At 38.1% G+C, this 21,854-nt stretch overlaps 1 protein-coding gene and 1 long non-coding RNA gene across 14 annotated transcripts in view; one reads left to right on the top strand and one right to left on the bottom strand.

The window, feature by feature from the left end:
* Nucleotides 1-21,854, bottom strand: part of LOC110255636 — a 126,700-nt gene that overhangs the window by 1,030 nt on the left and 103,816 nt on the right. The window lies entirely within an intron of this gene.
* SMARCA2 (SWI/SNF related, matrix associated, actin dependent regulator of chromatin, subfamily a, member 2) overlaps nucleotides 1-21,854 on the top strand; it is a 190,666-nt gene that overhangs the window by 166,727 nt on the left and 2,085 nt on the right. For all 12 annotated transcript variants that reach the window (XM_021064291.1, XM_021064340.1, XM_021064313.1 and 9 more), the window contains 4 exons: nucleotides 5,355-5,460; nucleotides 5,896-5,997; nucleotides 7,585-7,717; nucleotides 21,201-21,343. In XM_021064291.1, the coding sequence (XP_020919950.1) occupies nucleotides 5,355-5,460; nucleotides 5,896-5,997; nucleotides 7,585-7,717; nucleotides 21,201-21,343 (484 nt within the window). The remainder of the gene's footprint in view (nucleotides 1-5,354; nucleotides 5,461-5,895; nucleotides 5,998-7,584; nucleotides 7,718-21,200; nucleotides 21,344-21,854) is intronic.

Here is a 21,854-nt window from a genome sequence, read left to right as displayed (position 1 = left end):
TGATATAAATGAAGGTTGCTCATATGCCCCTCAGACGACATTTCTCTGGGAAAAATCAAATAGATTTTTGACTTACAGCATGTTTTCAAAGAAGGTAACTCATAAAACTGTTTGAGGCCTACTTTATTTATGGATGATAAGATGGTTCCAAATTACATTAGGTTGTAAATCTTCATTTTGTTGAACAAGAGTACATTATTATTAATGTTTATTTATGCTCTGGTATTTCTTCTTCTGGTCCTTAGCTCATGCCTTTTTAAAAACCTATCTGAAGTTGTATTGCATTTATAATTTGATGTCCTGTTTTTTGTTTTTTTTTTCTCCCATGGAATGTCAATGCATTTTTCTGTTTTTTAAGGTACATAATTTAAAAATACATAATTTTAGACTCTAGCATTCCATTACTTGTTTTTCCCCTGATTGTTCAACATTCTGACTGCTTTAAATAATGCTGTGATGAACATCTTTACATGTACACATGAAATATATATATATACACACACACACACACACACATACACATCTTTATCCATATTTCAGCCTAGAGTAGATTACCAGCAGCAAAACCACACATCAGAGTGTGATTGCACTGAACTCTTGTTAAAGGCTTGGTGCTTCTCTTATTGAGCTGAGCAAGCCCTTTAAGTCACCTAACATTGGGACATTTACCTCGCATTAACCTGATGTAACTTCATTTTGGTTGATGACTCAGGCACATTAGATATCTAGTCCTTAGCACAACCCGTAGGGTGATTCTTAACAGCTATCCAGTCTACTACCAAAAGCAAGTCTACCCTCATCCCTTTCTCTTTTGCAGCCACCTCTTGTGTATGCTTCAAGAAGCTGGACAGTCAGTTTTCCAAGCTTATTAGGAAGACTGATTCTTCTCAGTCAATTCTCAGTAAGACTCAGATGAGTGGTCTCAGTAGTGAATGCAGAGTACTGGTGACTCTGACACCCATTTTGTGACTGGCTCAGGTTTCTGGGGATTCTCCAGCTAAGTAGGGTGCTATTCAGGTCTAAGTGCATTTTTCAGTGCTATTTATTAAACTCTAATATGACCCTGAAAAAAAGGAAACATGCTTTCCCCTACTGCCCTCCAATGCTGACCCAGTTTTAATGGTTTTTCTTCCCAAGTGATTTCTTAGGCTTGATTCCTTTAGGACTGCAGTAACTTTTCTGTAATAACTCTTCCCACTACCAGTGGGGATTCTAGATCATGACATCATTTCCTTAAGGAGGCAAGATAACCACGTTTTTATATTCATTAACTAATATAAACAAAACCTATTTCAGCTTTAGTTAAGGTTGCTTTTTCGGAGGGGTCCATTAGAAATTCTTGGCAACAGATCAGCTTTGGCAGGTAAAAAGAAAAATCCTAAAGCAGCCCCACACACCCCCAGCCTCCAAAGGAAAAAAAAAAAAAAAAAAAAAGACTCTCAAACAGTATCATATATTCTTGGCTTGGGCTTGTTGGAATACTAGCCAGCATTTTAAAGGAGCAGGTTTCTTAGCTAGTTTTTGTCTTCTGCACTCTTTCAGTTTGACCTAAACTATAATGAAAGTTAAAATGGATATTTACGTGATATTTATACTGTCTGTAGTCGTCATTTTAAAGTCATTGTAGTAGAGATGTGAAGTTCTTGGCATTTGGTTTGGGAAGGCAATGGGAGAAAAACTGGTTCCCAAATGAAGCCTAGCAAAACAAATCTCCTGTGTGTGTGTGTGTGGTAGGACTTTTCTGTGAAAACATCACCCTGTGTCCCTTTGCCCTTTCACCCCTGTGGAGGAGAGGAAATATGTTTGCCCAGCAGCACCTATAAACTCTTAAGTGCAGTGGGTTTCTTTACACTCGTATTTTAGGTTATTCTCTTCCCACACACATGCTATGTCTTATCAGGGCCACATTTCTTATTCTTTGCTGGAACACTGGATGCAATAAGTCTGAAATCAGACCATTTTGGAGGAGTGGGACAGGTAGCATTTTTGTCATGGCAAGCAGCAACACTTTGAGATAACGATTTATGCTTAGGCCTTAAGTGTGTAAAATGACATAATGGAAAATACCTTGGAGGTAGGATAAGCATTTCAACAGAAACGGAACCCCTTTTGCAAACCATTGTACAATTAGTCCATTGTTCTGTACTTAAAAAAAAAAAATTTGTTTCTGTCAGTGAAAAATAGTGTTTGAAAAGATATATTGAAAAAGCCTTTGCTCAGCTTAAGTTTGAGAAAGAAATGCCAAGAATTCAAAACTCTACAGGCTGCTTCAGTTACTTTTTTTTTTTTTAACTTACTTTAAAACAAAACAAAACAAAATACATTTAATTTAGGGGCAAATAAGTCACTATAGCGATCATTTGCAAGCAGTCCTACTGCCCCAGTGCATTCTATGGGTGATGTCTTCCAAAACCACCTGACCTTTCCCAACCAAGCTTTGCCTCTGAAAGAGCTGGGGGAAGGAGTTTAAGTATATGTGAAGTGTTCCTACCCTCTGTGGAGGAGAGGAAAAACAACCTAGGTGGAACTAAGTTCAGAGCAGAGAGGCACCAAGAGTTGGTTAAATATTGAGCAAGATTTCTTCCATTTTCATGGAGGAAGGGTTCTTGCTCCTGGGTGGGTAGTGGAATATTTGAAGGGAAGAGAGGATAGAGAACATTCCAGCCAATGGAGTGAGAGTTGGGCAAGGCTGGAGACTTGGAATTAGCTGTAAAATGGCCATGGCATGGGACTTTTGGTCCATGGGAGAGAGGCTGTTCTGACCAGAAGGGTCAGGTCATCAGTACAAACTGTGTTTGCAGAGAAGGAGCTGAGGAGACATTCAGAAGCCAGACTAAGGGGTCTGAATGAAGATGGTTCCAACGGAGCCACAAGAAGACTTCCTTAGATGGATTCCCTGTCCTCCTTCAACTCATGCCTTCGGTTTTTAGGAGGGGGAATAAAGGAAGTGGGATAGGACTATTAAGCCATGTGAGCCCTTATTTTTGAAAGAATAAATTTACGTCATTTTACAGTATTGGCGCTGAGTCTCAGAACATTCAGCTCTCTCCTTTGTAAGCACAGATAACTCTGGACTTGTCTCCTTATAGGGTCTAGAATTTCTATGACCTGACAGGACAGGACCTCAGACCAAGATTGTTTTAGCCATTTTGCTCATTTTGAAAAGAGCTTTAGGAAGTTCCCACTGTGGCTCAGTGGTAATGAGCCCAACTAGTATCCATGAGGACTTGGGTTCGATCCCTGGCCTCTCAGTGGGTAAAGGATCTGGTGTTGCTGTGGGCTGTGGTATAGGTCACAGACATGGCTTGAATCCCGTGTGGCTGTGGCTGTGGCTGTGGCCAGCAGCTGTAGCTCCAATTTGACCCCTAGCCTGGGAACGTCTAAATGCCGCAGGTATGGCCCTAAAAAGCAAAAAAAGAAAGAAAGAAAAGAAAAGAGCTTTATTATACTCTTGGTGCAAACTGCTTATTTCTTATTTCACTGGTAGCATAGATGAAATTAAGAGTATGTCCATCACAGGTGTACAAAGCAAAGATGTACTTGTAATCCCTCAATAGAAAAATGACACCATCTGTTGGCAATGTAGAAAACGACACTGAAGATGCCAAGGAGGGTCAGGCGTTAAATCCAAGATTACAAAGAGGTCTGACTCTGTTGCTAGGGTATAAAGAATGCTAATTATAAATATGTTACTGATCGAAATAGAAAAATGGCTATCTATAAATTGCTCTCATTGCCTTTCAGATATTCATTTTCAAACTGGTAAAATGTTTATGTATTTAAGTCTCAGAATGGGAGACAAAAAAAGAACAGACCAGAGATGTATGTATATCACCTCTGTTGAAGGTGACAGCAAAGGAAACTAGTTTTTGTCATATACTATGTGTTGTCATTTATGGCAGTACAAATGAATTTCTCAACCTGGTAGGGGGGCTGAGGGTGAGAGAACACCTTAGTTCTTGCCACAATAATCTTAAAATCCAGTTTCCTGTTAAACTGCAGTCTTCTTAAACCTTTTGTGTTGGACCTTGGTTTTAATATTCATCAGGCCCATATATTCATTGAAAAATAAAACAAAACACTGACCAAGTAGCACAGAAAAACTCGCCCATCCCCTTGACAGGATTTTCAGTTAATTTATGCAGGCCCCTTTGCACTTCAGCATTTTCCCCACTGGTTGCTAGGCAACCATTTGAGTTACTGCGCATGCCTTTTTTATGATAACTGTCATTATGATTATTTTTTAATTATACGCCTGGGACCGTGGATTAAAACAGCATATTGTCACTCATTCTCTGCCGCTGCTTCTAACATTCTCACACACTCCTAGAATCACCTTCCAAAATTTACATGGCAGTGATTTGTGTTTTTTTTTTTTTTTTTTTTTTCTGGCTTCACAAAGGAAGTAGAGATGGCATCATAAGGGAAGCAAGATTTTTGTAAAAAAAAATGACTATACCATATCTCCTGAGCTGTTATTGATCTGGATAGGCTGAGTCAGATATTAGGATCCTAGACTAAATTATGAATATCTTGTTCCTCTGACCATGTCTGCTTCTAACATTAAGTGATGTTAAATGCTTATATTGCTTTGTAGTCTGTTTCTGAAAATTACAGAATGCTAAGCGTGTGTTGCCATTCAGCGTGCTCTCAAATAAAGCTACCGTGAATTTGGGGGTGGGTATAGCACTAATCCCAGGAACAGGAGGCAGCCACACTTGCTAGACATCTTTCTTCTTTTCTGCACAAATTATTCCACATGGAACACAGGTGAGAGAGAGGGGTTCCTCCGGCAAATAAGATAAAGGTATGTGTGGTTAACAGTATGTAAAAATGCTCTAAAAGGAATGCGACCAGAAAGATATAGTCCCAGGTACATACAAAAGCATTGCATTTTGAGTTTCCAGGGTGTATTCTAACACAGTATTTTTCTGAATATAAAGTGAATTTGGAAAACAAGGGAGTATGAAAATAAAGTCAGTGGATTCATTTATTTTTTTTTTAAATCAACTCAGTTACTACTCATTTAGAAATGGAAATTTTGGTGGAATAGGCTATTTTAAATATTTGTATCAAAATGAAGGGGAGAGATTCACTCTGAAAGAGAAATCCATGCATTCCCATATGTATGACAGAAATGGGGACCTAATGGTATCTTAATGGGATTCTGAAGTTAGCACCAGGGGCATTAATCTCCAGCACAGTTACAGGATTCTCCTTGATTTTAAGAGCCCCATGCTTATATGCATGGGATGTCATTTGCTTTTTTTTTTTTTTTTTTCTGAAATAAAAGACAAGTTTTTCTTAAGAGTGCATAATCTGTTATGTTTTTGTGTATTTCTCCCATCCTACAGTTCAGGGCGACAGCTCAGTGAAGTCTTCATTCAGTTACCTTCAAGAAAAGAATTACCAGAATACTATGAATTAATTAGGAAACCAGTGGATTTCAAAAAAATAAAGGTAGATCTTTCATTTACAAACTTTTTTAAAGTAGAAGTATAAATTCATTGAAATGATGATGTCAGACGGGGACACACCTGTCTGACCGCCACTGATGCCCATCCAGGGCTTGGCACTAAAAAGGTTAAGATGTCCTTGTGCCTTTAAATGGATGCTATTTATTTAATCATTCTAATGAGAGCTAATATTGGCTATAAGTGCATTTTGTTTAAGAAGTTTCAGGCTCCTCCCTCTACCCCACTGTTGCTCCTGGTTCCCATCCAATGTTCCTAAGAAGAAATATGAGGGGGAATGTGGTCTCTGTGCAGTCCACTGCCTTAATGGGACTGTCTGCTGGGAAGACAAAGGGAGAATCAGGCTTTGTTAACCAAGTAATGATTGTGGCATCTCTCCCCCTCCCCCCATTACCTCTGTTTTATCCAAAATTCTCATCAGGAAAGAATTCGTAACCATAAGTACCGAAGCCTGGGTGACCTGGAGAAAGACGTCATGCTTCTCTGTCACAATGCTCAGACGTTCAACTTGGAGGGATCCCAGGTGAAAAATGTTTAACATGCTTATATTCATTTAAGTAAAATAGTTCATTTGCTCCTATTGCTACTATCCTGGAAGAAGATGAGGAATTATCAAAGCCTGTATGTTCCCTGGTGCCTGTGTAAGCAAATTGAGGCTTTGGGGCAATTTCAAATTCATGCTGGCTCCTTTGTACCACAGCTATGCTAGCTCCTACTCACGCTTCCCTTAAAGGATTGGCCTCTAATCAGAGGAGGAATTTAAGTAAATAACTTAATGTAATGTTTAAAGGCTGGAGGTACAGTTTTGACTTTTATAGAGGTGGTGTATTTGAGTATGTTTACCTTGATTTTTCTGATTTTACTTTGAATCAGGAGCTGAAACTGTTGTGATTTAAAAAAAAAGTATAGAAAAAAGATAATCATTGCCCTATTGATTACAAAGAAATGTTCTTTATCAGGTCAATTGCAATTCTCTTTACTCTTCCTTCCCTGTAGTCTGCAAGTGTAAGAATATATAAGTGACACTCTGAAAATAACTAGGCGGAGAACACTTTTCACTTTAATTACACCTCAATTTCTATCTGAATTTCTGGTCTAATGCTCTCATCCCGGTGAACTAGAAAGAACAAGAAGAGAGTCAGTGTCTGCCAACCAATACAGTGTCAAGCCACCAGCAAATTCCTTAAGCATCTTTCCTGATCTGGCTTTTTTATCTTCATGTCAATTCCAGGCACCTCGTTCAAGAACATGGGACTCCTCAGAATATGCCTTGAACAGACTATTACATTTCCGGTTAACAGGACTGAATAGATAGGAGTGTTATTTTAACCCAAACAATAGGTCTGGAAAGCAAGCCTTCTCTTTTCAAGACACTCTTTCGAAAAAATTTAAGATGAAAACTAGGGTTCCTGCTGTAGCGTGGGTTCAGTTCCTGGCCTGGGAACTTCCACATGTGGAGGCATGGCCAAAAAATTTTTTTAATTGAAATGTTGCTTTACCACAGTATTTGGTTGTTTGGTTTTTTTTTTTTTTTTTTTTTTTTTTTTTTTTTTTGTCTTTTTGCCTTTTCTAGGGCCACTCCCATGGCATATGGAAGTTCCCAGGCTAGGGGGCTAATCAGAGCTGTAGCTGCCAGTCTACGCCAGAGCCACAGCAACACCAGATCCAAGCCATGTCTGCGACCTACACCACAGCTCACTGCAGCACCAGATCCTTAATCCACTGAGCAAGGCCAGGGATTGAGCCTGAAACCTCATGGTTCCTAGTCGGATTCGTTAACCATTGAGCCACAATGGGAACTCCAAGAAACAGTTTTATAAATACTACTCTTGCTATCAAAAATGAGAGGGTACCTTATGAAAGAGCGCCTTTCCCTCTCAAACATGTGCACACACATTGAAATCATTTCACCTGCATGCTGACTTGTTCCTATGAAAATATGGGTATAGATTTGAGTTCAGTGTTTTCCTGCAGGTGTAGACACTCACATTGACATTTCTACTAATATTCACCTAAGATAAAGCTGGGATGTTGCATAAGGATAGACTTCCATTGTGAGTCTCGGGCCCTCAGCTTTCAGTTTTTAACAGGTGCCACTTTGACCCTTTAGATCTATGAAGACTCCATCGTACTACAGTCAGTGTTTAAGAGTGCTCGGCAGAAAATTGCCAAAGAGGAAGAGAGCGAGGACGAAAGCAATGAAGAGGAAGAAGAGGAAGATGAAGAGGAGTCAGAGTCAGAGGGTAAGTCCAGGCATGTGGTTTGCCTTTGTCTTTGCCCTTGGCCGCCTGCATTGATGTTTCCACAAATGCTAACAGGGCAAACATTCAAGTCCAGCAGATATGGATTCCAGGGCTTGGGCTTCCTTGTCCTTGCTGAGCAAGGATCTGAAGAGTACTTAACCCTTTTCAAGCTCAGTTTCCTCCTCTATAAAACTTAAGGTGCTAAAAACTATGCCAAGAGCTTAGCACATGACCCAGCTGACAGCAAACACTGAACGTTGCCTTTGGAAATCAGTGTAATATATATCTTCTACCAACCTTAGTGTTTATACCACCTGTGGGGGGCCTGAGAGTCAGCATTTCTGACAGGTTCGCAGGGGATGCTAATGTGGCTGGACCCAGAACCCCACTTTGAGAACCACCACTTAGGAAATAATTGTCAAACTCTGGTCCATTTTATAGGCATGGATCAGATATGGATCCTATATATTTTTTTAAATTCCTAGTTTAATCTTTTTAATTTCTTAAATTTTATTGAAGTATAGTTGATTTACAATGCTCTATTACTTTTTGCTGTACAACATGGTGATTCAATTATACATAAACACATTCATTCTTTTTCAGATTCTTTTCCCATATAGGTTATCACAGAATATTGAGTTCCCTGTGCTATACAGCAGGTCCCCAATGACCCTCTATTACTATACAGTAGTGTGCATACGCCAATCCTGAACACCTAGTCCATTGCTCTCATAATGGTGTATGATCCTTGTAATGGATTATTAGATTAGGTTTGTTAGTGTTAGGTTGAGGATTTTTGTGTCTAGGTTTATCAGTGATATTGGCCTATAATTTTTATGTGGCATCTGTGCTGGTTTTGGTTTTAGGGTGATGGTGATCTCATAGAATGAGTTTGGGAGGGTTCCTTCCTCTGCAATTTTTGGGAAAAGTTTTCAGAAAGATAGATGTTAACTCTAAACATTTTTTGGAATTCATCTTAGACTTTTGTTTGTTAGAAATTTTCAAATCACAGTTTCAATTTCAGTACTTGCGATTGTTCTGTTAATTTTTTCTGTTTCTTCCTGCATCAGTCTTGTACCTTTGAAAGGATTTTTCTGTTTCTTCTAAGTTGTCCATTTTATTTATTGCATACAGTTGCTTATATCTGTTATGATCCTTTGTTTTTACAGGTGTCAATTGTAACTTCTGTTTCAGTTCTAATTAATTTGAACCCTCTCCCTTTTTTTTTTGTGATGAGTCTGGCCAAAGGTTTATCAAGTTTATCTTTTCAAAGAACCAGCTTTCAGTTTCACTGATCTTTTTCTGTTGTTTTGTCTCTATTTCATTTATTTCTGCTCTGATATTTACGATTTCTTTCCTTCCACTAATCTTGTGTTTTGTTTGTTCTTTTTCTGTTTGCTTTAGGTGTAAGATTAGGCTGTTTATTTAGGGTTTTTCTTGTTTTGCTATAAACCTCCCTCTTAGAACTACTTTCTCAATGTCCCTAGGTTTTGGATTATTGTGTTTTTGTTTTCATTTGTCTCTAGGTATATTTTTTCCCCCTTTGATTTCTTCAGTGATCTATTGGTTGTTTAGTAGCATATTGTTTAGCTTCCACATATTTGTGTTTTTTGCAGTTTTTTGCCTTGTAGTTGCTTTCTATTTTCTTAACTTGACCAAGCCTTGATTTGTGGCCCAGCATGTGATCTATCCTGGAGAATGTTTCATGTGCACTTGAGGAGAATGTGTACTCTGCTGCTTTTGGATGGGATGTTCTGTAAATATCTATTAAGTCTATCTGGTATAAAGTATCCTTTAAGGACTGTGTTTCCTTATTGATTTTCTGTCTGGCTAGTCCTCCCATTGATGTATGAGAAATGTTAAGGTCCCCCACTATTATTGTGTTACTGTAAATTTCTCCTTTTATTGCATTTATTTCCATTTGCCTTACATATGGAGGTGCTCCTATATTGGATGCATATATATTTACCATTGTCATATATTCTTCTTGGATTGATCTCTTGATCATTGTGCAGTGTCCTTCTTTGTCTCTTTTAACTGTCTTTGTTTTATTTTTTATTTATTCATTTTTTTTTTTATTTCTTGGGCCGCTCCCGCAGCATATGGAGGTTCCCAGGCTAGGGGTCGAATCGGAGCTGTAGCTGCCAGCCTACGCCAGAGCCACAGCAACGCTGGATCTGAGCCGCATCTGCAACCTACACCACAGCTCACGGCAGCACCGGATCGTTAACCCACTGAGCAAGGGCAGGGATCGAACCCGCAACCTCATGGTTCCTAGTTGGATTCGTTAACCGCTGCGCCACAACGGGAACTCCCAACTGTCTTTATTTTAAAGTCTACTTTGTCTGATAGGAGTATTGCTACTCCAGCTTTCATTTGATTTCCATCTGCATGGAGTACCTTTTTCCATCACTTCACTTTCAGTCTCTATGTGTCCCTAGATCTGAAGTGGGTCTCTTGTAGAATGCATATATACAGGTCTTGTATTTGCATCCATTTTAGCCAGTCTGTATCTTGGTTGAAGTATTAAATCCATTTACATTTAAGGTAATTATCAATTTGTATGTATTTCCCTTGTATATCCCCTTTCTAATCCTAATCCCAGCCCTGATTGATAACCCTAATATTTTAAAAGATAAACCTGCCTTCAGAAATCTGAAATTTTTTCTTACCTATGTTTTCACCCCATACCTCCTCTCAAAGTGATAAATCCTATGTAAAACAGTAAGGATAGGCTTTATATTTTTTATTAGATTTTTTTTCCTAATAACATACTTAGTACAGACAACTTGGAAAATACTGTTAAGGAAAATTTTGTGTAATTCCATAACCTAATGTACATTTGACATTTTGAAAAGTCGTCTTCCAATTTTTTTCTATACATAGTTTATTAAAGTATAGCACACTGTTTTGTAGCCTTATTTTCTATTATGACCATTTCCCCATAGCAATGAGTGTTTTCATATGTTGTTTTCATAATACTGTCCTGAAAATTCTTACCCATAAATCATTGCACACATTATTAAAACATCAGATGCATACATATTGCCACACAGAATGAAGTTTATATCCTTTTCAGCAGTGCACCTAAGTGTCTGTTTTCCTATATCAGAATCTGATCTCAGTATTATTCTTTTTAGTGATTCTACTTTTTAATTATTAATTTAATCTTTTGAAGTTCATATGGTTACTCCCTAGGTTTAATATCCTAGCATTTGATGATTAAGTCTACATAATCATATTTTAGCTAAGTATTTCCTTATTTTAGAGCCATATTTGTAAACTGTTTTCAAATAGCTACCTTCTTATCCCACTGGGTTGAGTTTCTTTTCTCTAATCTCTCTCGAGATTTGGTCTATTCACTTTCTATGGCCTCTGTCACAAATTACCACAAACTTAGTGCCTCAATACAACTCACATTTATTACTCTCACACTGCTGTAAGTCGCAGGTTTGCTGTGGGTTTCTCTGGACCAAAATCAAGGTGTCAGTGGCCTACCCTCTTCTGGGGACTTAGGGAAGAATGCATTTCCTTTATCTCCCTCTCATGTTACATCTTGTTGACCCTCTCTTATGCCTCCTCTTCTTTACTTTCTTTTTTTGTTGTTGAGGTATAATTAATATGTAATATTAGGCTCAGATATACAGCCTAATGATGCAATATTTGTATATACTGTGAAATGATCAAAGTAAATCTAATTAACATCCATCAACAAAGAAAACTTTTGCGTGATGAGAACTTTGAAGATTTACTCTCTTAGCAACTTTCAAATAAGCAGTACAGTATTATTAAATATTCTCACCATGCTGTACCTTAAATCACTTGACTTATTTATAATTAGAAATTTGTACTTTTGACCCCCTTCAGCCAGTTCCCACCCCATCCTTTGCCTCTGGCAACAACCAAATCCGTTCTCTATGAGTTCAGGTATTGATGGATTGATTGATTGATTGATTGTCTTTTTAGGGCTGCACCCACAGCATATGGAGGTTCCCAAGCTAGGGGTCCAATCAGAGCTGTATCTGCCAGCCTACGCCACAGCCACAGTGATGCCAGATCTGAGCTGTGTCTGCGACCTACACCACAGCTCACAGTAACACCGGATCCTTAACCCACTGAGTGAGGCCAGGGATCGAACCTGCAACCTCATGGTTCCTAGTTGGATTCATTTCTGCTGTGCCACAACGGGAACTCCTGAGTTCAGTTTTTTAATTTTTTTTTTTAATTTCACATGTAAGTGAGATCATATAGTATCTGACTTATTTCACTTAGCATAATGCACTCATGGTTGATCCATGTTGTCACAATGTCCTTTATTTTAAATGGCTGAATAATATTCATATATATGTGAATACATCTGACATTTTCTTTAGTCATTCATTGTTGGACACAAGTTATTTCCATATCTTGGCTACTGTAAATAATGCTGCAGTGAACACAGTGGGGCATACATCTTTACAAGATAGTGATTTTGTTTCCTTCAGATAAATACCCCAAAGTGGGATTGCTCAATCATATGGTAGTTCTATTTTTAATTTTTTGAAGAATCTCCATATTGTTATGGCTGCACCAATTTACTTTCCCTTCAACAATGCCTAAGGGTTTCTTTTTCTCAACATCCTCAAACAACACTTGTTATTTCTTTCTTTCTTTTTTTTTTTTTTTTTTTTGAGAATACCCATTCTAATATGTGTGAGGTGATACCTACTATAGTTCTGATTTTCATTTTCCTAATGATTAGTGATGTTGAGCACCTTTTCAAGTGTCTATTGGCCATCTGTATTTCTTCTTTGTAAAAATGTCTGCTCAGGTCCTCTGCCTATTTTTTAACTGGATAGTTTGTTCACTATTGATTTGTATAAGTTCTTTATATATTTTGGATATTAACCCTATACTATGGCTGTATGACTTGCCAAAATTTTCTCTCATTTAGTAAACTGCCTTTTTATTTTCTCGGTGGTTTCCTTTGCTGTGCAAAAGTTTTTAATTTGATGAAGTCCCACTTGTTTTGTTTTGCTTTCATTGCCTTTGCAATTGGTGTCAAATCAAAAGATCATCTCCAAGCAGATGCCAAGGAGCTTACTGCTTATATTTTCTTCTAGGAGTTTTATGGTTTCAGTTCTTGTTCCATTTTGTGTGTGGTATAAGATAGTGGTTCAGTTTCATTCTTTTGGATGTGGCTGTACATTTTTCTAATACCATTTATTGAAGAGCTGTTTTTTTCCTCATTGTATATTCTTGCCTGCCTTATTGCAAATTAATTGACTATATATGAATAAGCTCATTTCTGGATTCTCAATTATGTTCACTCATCTATTTATTTTTTGTGCAAGTACCGTACTATTGTTATTAGTATAGTTTTGTTAGATAGTTTGAATTTAGGGAGCTTGATGTCTTAAGGTTTATTGTTCTTTCACAAAAATTTCTGGCTACTCAGTGTCTTTTGTGGCTTCATACAAAGTTTAAGATCATTTGTTCTAATTCTGTGAAAAATGCCTTTGGAATTTTGCTAGGGACAGCATTGAATCTGTAGAATATTTCAATGTGAATATTTTAAGAATGTTAATTCTTCCAGTTCATAAGTACTGAATACCATTCCTTTTATTTGTGTCTTCTTCAGTTTTCTTCATCGTTGACTTACAGTTCTCAGTGTACAGATATTTCACCTTCTTGGTTAAATTTACTCTGAGTTGTTTTTATTCTTTTTGATGTAGTTGTAAGTGGAATTGTTTTCTTAATTTCTCATTTTGATAGTTTATTTTTATAGTATAGAAATATAACTGATTTCTGTACATCAATTTTGCATGATGCAACATTAATGAATTTGTTCATTAGTTCTAATGGTTTAGGGAGAGTCTTCAGGTTTCTATATATAATATGCCATCTGCAAGTACCAACAGTTTTACTTCTTCCTTTCCAATTTAGGTGTTTTTTACTTCTTTTTCTGGCATAATTGCTCTGGCTAGGACTTCCAAGGTTGAATAAGAAAGGGCATATTTATTTTGCTCCTGATCTTGGAGGAAAACCTTCTAGCTTTTCATCATTGAGTATGATGTTAAATGTGGGCATGTTATATGTGGAGTTTATTATGTTGAGGTACATTCTGTCTCTACCCATTTTGTTGAGAGATTTTATCAGAAACAAATGTTGAATATTTTCAAGTGCTTTATTAGCATCTATTGAGATGATCATATAAGCTTTATCCTTCATTTTGTTAATGCAGTGTATCATGTTGATTGATGTTGAACCATCCTTGCATCTCTGGAATAAATCCCATTTGATCATGGTATATGATTTTGTAAATGCATTGTTGAGTTCAGTTTGGTAATATTTTGCTGAGGATTTTTGCATCTCTGTGCATTGTGGATATCAGCCAGCAACTTTCCTTTCTTATGGCATCCTTGTCTGGTTTTAATATCAGGCATAATGCTGGTCTTATAAAAAGAATTTGGAACAGTCCCCTGGCTTCTGTTTGGGAGTTTATTTATTTATTTTTTTAACTACAGCTTCAATTTCCTCACTAGTAATTGATCTTTTTCTGTTTCTTTGTGATTCAGTAGTTTTGGTAGCTTGTATGCTTCTACATATATGTGCGTTTTTCCTAGGTTGTCCAATTTGTTGGGACATACTTGTTCATATGTCCATATGACTTGTCCATAGTCTCCTGTTATTGTTTGCACTTTTCTGATAGCATTGTAACATTTCCTCTATTATTACTCTCTCTTTTCTTCTTGGTGAGTCTAGCTAAAGGTTTGTCAATTTTTGTTATCTTTTCAAAGAACCAGCCCTTAGTTTCATTGATCTTTTATTGTCTTTTTACTCTCTATTTGATAGTTTTTGACTCTGATCTTTGCTCCTTCCTTCCATCTACTAACTTTGAGCTTCATTTGCTCTTCTCTTTCTAGTTCCTTAAGGTATAAAGTTAAGTTGTTTGAGATTTCTCTTGTTTCTTGATAGAGTCATTTATCACTGAATTGCTCTCCTAGGGTTGCTTTTCTGCACTCCGTAAGTTTTGGTATGTTTTATTTCTGCTTTCATTTGTCTGAAGGTATTGTTTTATTTACCTCTTTGGTTTTTTGTTGATCCTTTGGTCGTTCAGTACCGTGTTGTTTAGTCTCCACATAATTATGCACTTTCCATTTTTCTTCCTGTAATTGACTGGATTCATACTGTTGTGGGTGGAAAAGATAATTGATATTTCAGTCTGCTTAAATTTATTAAGACCAGTTATGTGGCATCACATACACTCTGTCCTGGAGAATGTTTCATGTGCACTTAAGAAGAATGTGTATTCTGCTGCTCTTGGATGAATTATGTATGTTAGTGCTTAAGTTCCTCTGATCTTGTGTGTCATTTAAGGCCATTGTTTCCTTACTGACTTTTTGTTTAGGTGATCTCCCCATTAATGAAAGAAGGATTTAAATCCCTATTTTTATTGTATTGATGTATATTTGTCCCTTTATATCTGTTAGTAAATGTTATATTCTCTTTTTGGATTGACCTCTTTGCCATTATATAATGCCTCTTTATATCTTATATCTTATTACAGTCTTTATTTAAGCCTCTTTTGTCTGATCCAAGTAGAGCTATCCCCCCAGCTTTCTTTCAGTTTCCATTTGCCTGGACTACATTTTTCCATCTGCTAACTCAGTCAGACTGTGTCTAAACTAAAATAAAGTTGAAGTGAGTCTCTTGAAGACAGGACTTGTTTATCCATTCAGCCACTTTGTGATTAAAGACTTCAGTCCATATAAATTTAAAGTAATAACTGGTATATATTTACTGTAATTTGTTTATTTTCTGACTCTTTCATAGTTCTTCTGTTTCTTCTTTTGCTTTCTTCCCCTTTTTGATGACTTTTTTTAGTAGTATGCTTAAATTGCTTTCTTTTTATGCTTTGTGTATCTATTATAGGTTTTTGCTTTGTGGTTACCATGAGGCTTATATATTGCAACATATATTTTTCATATTCTCTTTCAAGTTGATACAACTTAAGTTTGAATGCATTCTAAACCTCTTCATTTTTACTCCTCCCCCCCATTTTATGTTTTTGATGACACATTTTGCATCTTGTTACCTTGTGAATATACTTGTGTATGCCCTAATTACTATGGTCATTTTTACTACTTTTGTCTTTTATTTTATTACTTCTGGTCTGGCTTTAGAAATGATAAATCCATTACCTCTACCATGTATTTTCCTTTACCAGTGAGATTTAAACTTTTATGTTTTCTTATTGATAATTAATATCTTTTATTTTTAGCTGAAATAAATCCCTTTAATATTTCCTGTAAACCTAGGTTACTGGTGATGAACTCCTCTAGTTTTTGCTTATTTGAAAAACTTTTTCTCCCCTCAATTCTAAATGATAACTTTGCCAGGAAGAGGACTATTGTTGTTTGGAAGTTTTTTTTTCTTCAGTATTTTCACTGTTTTATGCCACTCACTTCTGGACTGCAAAGTTCCTCCTGAAAAATCTGATAGCCTTTGAGGGGGGGCCTTTTGTACCTAACAAGTTGTTTTTCTTTTGCTGCCTGTAAGATCTCTTCTTGTCTTTAAGTTTTGATGTTTAATCATAGTATGTCTTAGCGTGGGTCTCTTTGGGTCCCTCTTTTTTACGACTCTCTGAGCTTCCTGGATCTGGATGTATTTCCTTCTGCAGATTAGGGAAGTTTTTAGCCATTATTTGTTCAAATAAGTTTTCTTTCCCTTCTCTCTTTTTTTTCTGGGAGCCCTATAATGTGATTATTGGTCCACTTGATGTTGTCTCGTAAGTCTCTTAAGTTATCTTTACTTCCTTTCCTTAATTTTTTTTTCTTTCTGCTGCTCTGGTTAGATGGGTTCCACTCTACTGTCTTTGGGTTCAGTGATCTTTCTTCTGCTTCATCTTGTTTGTTTTTGGAACCCTCTAATGTATTTTTTCAGTTCAGTTTTTCTTCAGCTTTGTGACTTTTGTTTGGTACTTGCTTCTACAGTTGACCATTAAACAACACAGGTTTGAACTGCTTGTGTCCACTTGTACATAGATTTTTTTTCAATAAATACATACTGCGTTACTACCGTCTTCAGTTGGTAGAATCTGTGGATGAAGAATTGGAGATATGGAGGACCAACTGTAAAGTTATACACATGTTTTCGACTGCATAGGAGTTGATGCCCTTAACCACTCCCCCCAAATATTGTCCAAGGGTCAGTGGTATTTTCTCTTTGTTGAAATTCCATTTTCATTTTTCTTCTTCTCTCAGTTCCATGAGTATCTTTATGACCATTATTTTTAACTCTCTCAGGTTAAGTAATTGATCTTGGTGCTATCAAGGATTTTTTTTTCTGAGGTTTTATCTTCTTTCATTTGGAACATATTCCTCTATTTTCTCTGACTCTCCCATTTTCTAAAACAGCCTTCTCTCTCAGTTTTGAAGGAGTGGCATCATGTAGAAGATGAACCTTATCATTCAGCCCTGTACTCTTGCCCTTTGTTGTCTCTCAAACCTTTGTGATTTCCCAAGCTGCTTATTTTATTTTTTTATTTTATTTTATTTGTGGTCTTTTTGCCTTTTCTAGAGCCACTTCCCGCAGCATATGGAGGTTCCAGGCTAGGGGTCTAACTGGAGCTGTAGCCGCAGGCCTATGCCAGAGCCACAGCAACATGGGATCTGAGCTGCGTTGCTCATTTTATTTTTTAGTGGCTCTCAGTAGTTGAAGGTGTGCCAAGGACTTGCCATGTCCCAAAAGGGAGGATCTCAGTCCACACCTAGATTCAAGCTGATTGGAAGTCAGATCCTGAGGCAGCATCTTTTTTAAAGTATGCAGTTATACAGTCCCTGAGACCACAGGTATAAGTCCTGGTTGACCACAAATAGGCACTATGGAAGGGTCCCTTGTGCAGCACATGTGTGTCAAAGCTCCCTTCCACGGGACACTGGTGCTCTGGAGTGTGGTGCAGGGAGAATACAAAAATATCACCTACCCTCCCAGGTCTCTGGAAGGGATAACCCTCAGCTCTTAGATACCTGCCCCTTGGAAGATGCTTGAAGATAAGCAAATAAGCCTCTTTTATGTAAAGACTGGGTGCCTCTCAATCAGCTGAGTTTGGGCCCTGGAACAAGTGAGTCTGAGCATGAGGCTTTTAAGAGCCATTTCTGAATTCATTGTAGTCCTGTGGGTCTTGGGGACATGAGCCCTACTGGTTTTCACAATCAGTTTCTCAGGTGCAGGTTTTAAAACTTGGAATGTCCCAAAGGGGCTTCAAACTTTCACTTCTCAGGGAGAAGCTTTGGGTTTTGAGTTCCTTCCCAATTGCAGGTCATTGCACCAGGGATGTGGTTTATCATGAAATTGTGTCTTGGCCTCTCCACCTTTCTTACCTGCTTCATTCAACATGGGGTTTTTCTCCTTTGCCCCATGTGTAGATGTCACTTAGCTAGTTTTTAGCTCTTTTTGAGAGGAAGTTGTTCCATATATAGTTTAGATTCTGTGTGTCTGTGGGAAGAGGTGAGTTCAGGACCTTCCTAAGTCATCTTCTTGAACCAGAACCTCCTCTTCTTCCACTTTGAAGGACTGCTGTAATTAGACTGGGCCTATCTGCTTCATCTAGGATCATCTCCCCCATTTCAAGGCCAGCTGAATCCCTTTGGCCATGACAAGTAACATAGTCACAGGTTCTGGGGGTTAGGCATGGACATCTCTGGGCAGCCATTCTTCTGCCTTCTACCCTTGGTTATTGGAACTTTTCATGGGTCCATCAAGTGGTATCCTAAAGCCTTAGGATGCTACTTAAAGGGCCCATCTGATGGTTCAGTTTATTAGCCTAATCACCCTGGCAGCCTTTCAGGTGGGTTTTTTGGAGGGCCATATCCACTGACTCACAAAGTCTGGCAGCTTTCCAGTGTCCCAAAACCCATTGAGTTTTTGTTTTGTTTTGTTTTGTTTTGTTTTTTAGCTTTTTAGGGCCACACCTGTGGCATATGGAGGGTCCCAGGCTAGGGGTCAAATCGGAGCTATAGCTGCCGGCCTACACCATGGCCACAGCAATGCCAGATCTGAGCTATGTCTGCAACCTACACCACAGCTTAGAGCAACGCCGGATCCTTACCCCACTGAGCAAGGCCAGGGATTGAACCTGCATCCTCATGGATCCTAGTTGGATTCATTAACTGCTGAGCTATGATGGGAACTCCCCATTGAGCTTTTAGATTATGTTCTTGAGGATGTTTTTTATCTTTAGCGTCAGTCTTCTGCCCTCTCACACCTTGCATGGACTTCCTGTACTCCTGTGTCAGGAAGAGTTATACCTGTATAGATAAACATATTTCACTGTTGCTTTTCAAATTATTTTTAAAATTTTAGAACTCTTCATATCTTCATGTATTTCCATTAATAGGTAGACTTTTTGATCCTCAGCCTTTGCTTCTTGTCCTAAATTACTCCACCCAAGGCAAGAAAACCCCACACCCCGGCCTTATAGCTCACTAAGTATCAGAGATTTGGGTATGATAGCTAGAAGCCTCAACAAGGAATACTCTTTTGTGTGCTATGACTTGTCAGCCTCTGCCCGATTCGGGATGGTGGAAGGCCATATACTGCCCTACACTTCAGTTCAGAACAGCTCTGCTCTCATTTTTTTTTGTGCACCCACCCTCCCATGGAAGACTTCATTTCTCTAAATGTTTGTGGGTCCCTCCCTTTCACAAAAGAGCCAAAAACTTCTCATCTCTTAATCTCCTTCCATGACAATATCTATTTCTAGGTGTCTGAGACCCATCGAACACAATAGTTTACCAAAACTGCTTTGAATAAGAGACTTTCATTTTCTCATTGAGAGAATGAAAGTGACTTCATCATCCAGTCTTAAAAATGCTATTCTTTTGACACCCAAAACAGCACCAGGGAATAGGTTTTCTGTTTCCTTGGGACGTACTTCTATAACTGTGGTCTGTAGCCCTTTGAACTCTTCCAAGTGTTTTTATTTCTATCCTCAGACTAGCCCTGTGAGCGTGGAAATATGTGCCATCTTTTTAATGGCTAATTTGGCAGAACACTGTTAGAAATTTGCCATATGGATATGTCCAGCATACCTCTCCCAAAGTCTGCCAAGGTCTATCATTGAATAGCTTTATAGCAGCTTTGTTTGTAGTGGCACCAAAAGCTGGGAACGTCAGTACCCATCACTAGGGGACTAATTAAATTAACTAAAGTGCACCCATAAGATGGAAAACTTTCAGGCATTAAAAAGAAATAGGCAGGTATGCATTAGCTGAGGCATAGAAATGTCCCACATATGTGAGTATAAAAGCAAAGTATGGAATATGGGCATGTCTAAAGATCCTTTGGGATAACTACATAAAGCAAGTACAGTCATGACTTAGTATATATGCAGGGGATTGGTTTCAGGAGCCCCTGCAGATTCAACAAGTCTGTGGATTCAACCCACTGTGGATCATGTGGTACTGTGGTATTTTTGGAAAATATCCCTATTTAAATGGACCCATGTAGTTTAAACACATGTTGTTCAAAGGTTGACTGTGCATGACCTTGAAATTCTTTATATTCCCTCTATACAGAATTATATATATGGAATTTTATGCAATCTATAGAGGATCATACACACACATGGATAGATATATTTACAAATATGGGCACATACATTTTTTTCTGGAAATAATCACCAGAGAGAACAGTAGGAAAAGAGACTAGAGATGGCAAAGAAAGCTTTCAGGTTCATTTGAGTGTTTTGTTTTTTTGTTTACTTTCCATTTTGTACCTCTCTGTGCTATTGAAAATATTGAACTATTTGAATTTTCTTTTAAGTCAACTAGTTATCTACACAGTAAAATTACTGGCTTTTTTTTTTTTTTAACCCTTTACATTCATGAACGCTTTTTTTTTTTTTTTTTTAGGGCCTCACCTGTGGTATATGGCATATGGAAATTCCCAGGCTGGGGGATCCAAGCCACAGGTCGCATCTGTAACCTACACCACAGTTCACAACTCTGGATCCTTAACCCGACTGAGCAAGGCCAGGGATCAAACCCGCATCCTCATGGATACTAGTCAGGTTCATAACCTGCCGAGCCACAGTGGGAACTCCCTCATACACTTTTTCATGTCCAAGTTCTATTTAGTATGTGCCAATACTCCTCCGCACAGTAGGAAAGGCAGTGCTGCTCCCTCCCCTGGTTAGGAAGTTCCCTGTTCAGCCATTAAGAGACTAGAAAGGACCCAGCCTGGCTTCCCTCTGTGGGACCTCGTTCCTCCTTGTTGCCTGTTTAGGGGGACTCTGTAATTTATGATGCAAACCGAGACATGCTTGTAAGTGAAAGAGGTGCTACCTATAACTAGATAGAACAATGAAGATGAGGCATTAATCAAGAAGGTTCTGGGTACTTGGGGATGTTAGGTTTGTCACCTGCAGGTGGTCATTTCACTACCTGTAAAAAGATTTCCCTGTGATGCTTCATTGCCATCTGTTCTGGTTTTGTCTTAGCAAAATCTGTTAAGGTGAAAATCAAGCTCAATAAAAAAGATGAGAAAGGCCGGGACAAAGGAAAAGGCAAGAAGAGGCCGAATCGAGGAAAAGCCAAACCCGTAGTGAGCGATTTCGACAGTGATGAAGAGCAAGATGAAAATGTAAGTGGGGCTGCCTTGCCCGAAGCTGGGAGGCCCCCCGCCCCCACTTCTGCTTCCCTCTCGCAATCCCATGCCCCTTCCCACCGCTGCGCTTTATTACCCAGAAATGAAAATGTAAAGATTTGGTGAGATTTCATTATTGAGGGATGGGAACTGCACTGCATGATTTACAACAAGGAATTCGAGGCTTTGTTTATTGCCTTTTTAATAGTCTTCAAAAATGAAAAACTACTAAATCAAGTTCCCTTTTCCCCTTTCTTATCTTCTCAGTGCCTTCTTACAAATAGAGTTTTTCCTCCATGGCCGCTTAATATTTTATATCCATAACACCCAGCATAGTGCCTCGTATATAGCAATAATAGAGGAAATAAGAATTTGACGGAAGAATGAGAAAAAGTGTTACGATATCAAAGTTTGGGGTTTGAGTTGCTACATGGAAGAAAAAAAAAAACCATCAGACGAATCTTTAAGTACCTAGAGGTGTTATTTTTAATAGTTGAAAAGTTCAGAG

This window comes from Sus scrofa, chromosome 1 (genome assembly GCF_000003025.6).
Source record: "Sus scrofa isolate TJ Tabasco breed Duroc chromosome 1, Sscrofa11.1, whole genome shotgun sequence".
NCBI classification, from domain to species: Eukaryota; Metazoa; Chordata; class Mammalia; order Artiodactyla; family Suidae; genus Sus; species Sus scrofa.
This window is presented reverse-complemented; position numbering and strand designations above follow the sequence as displayed.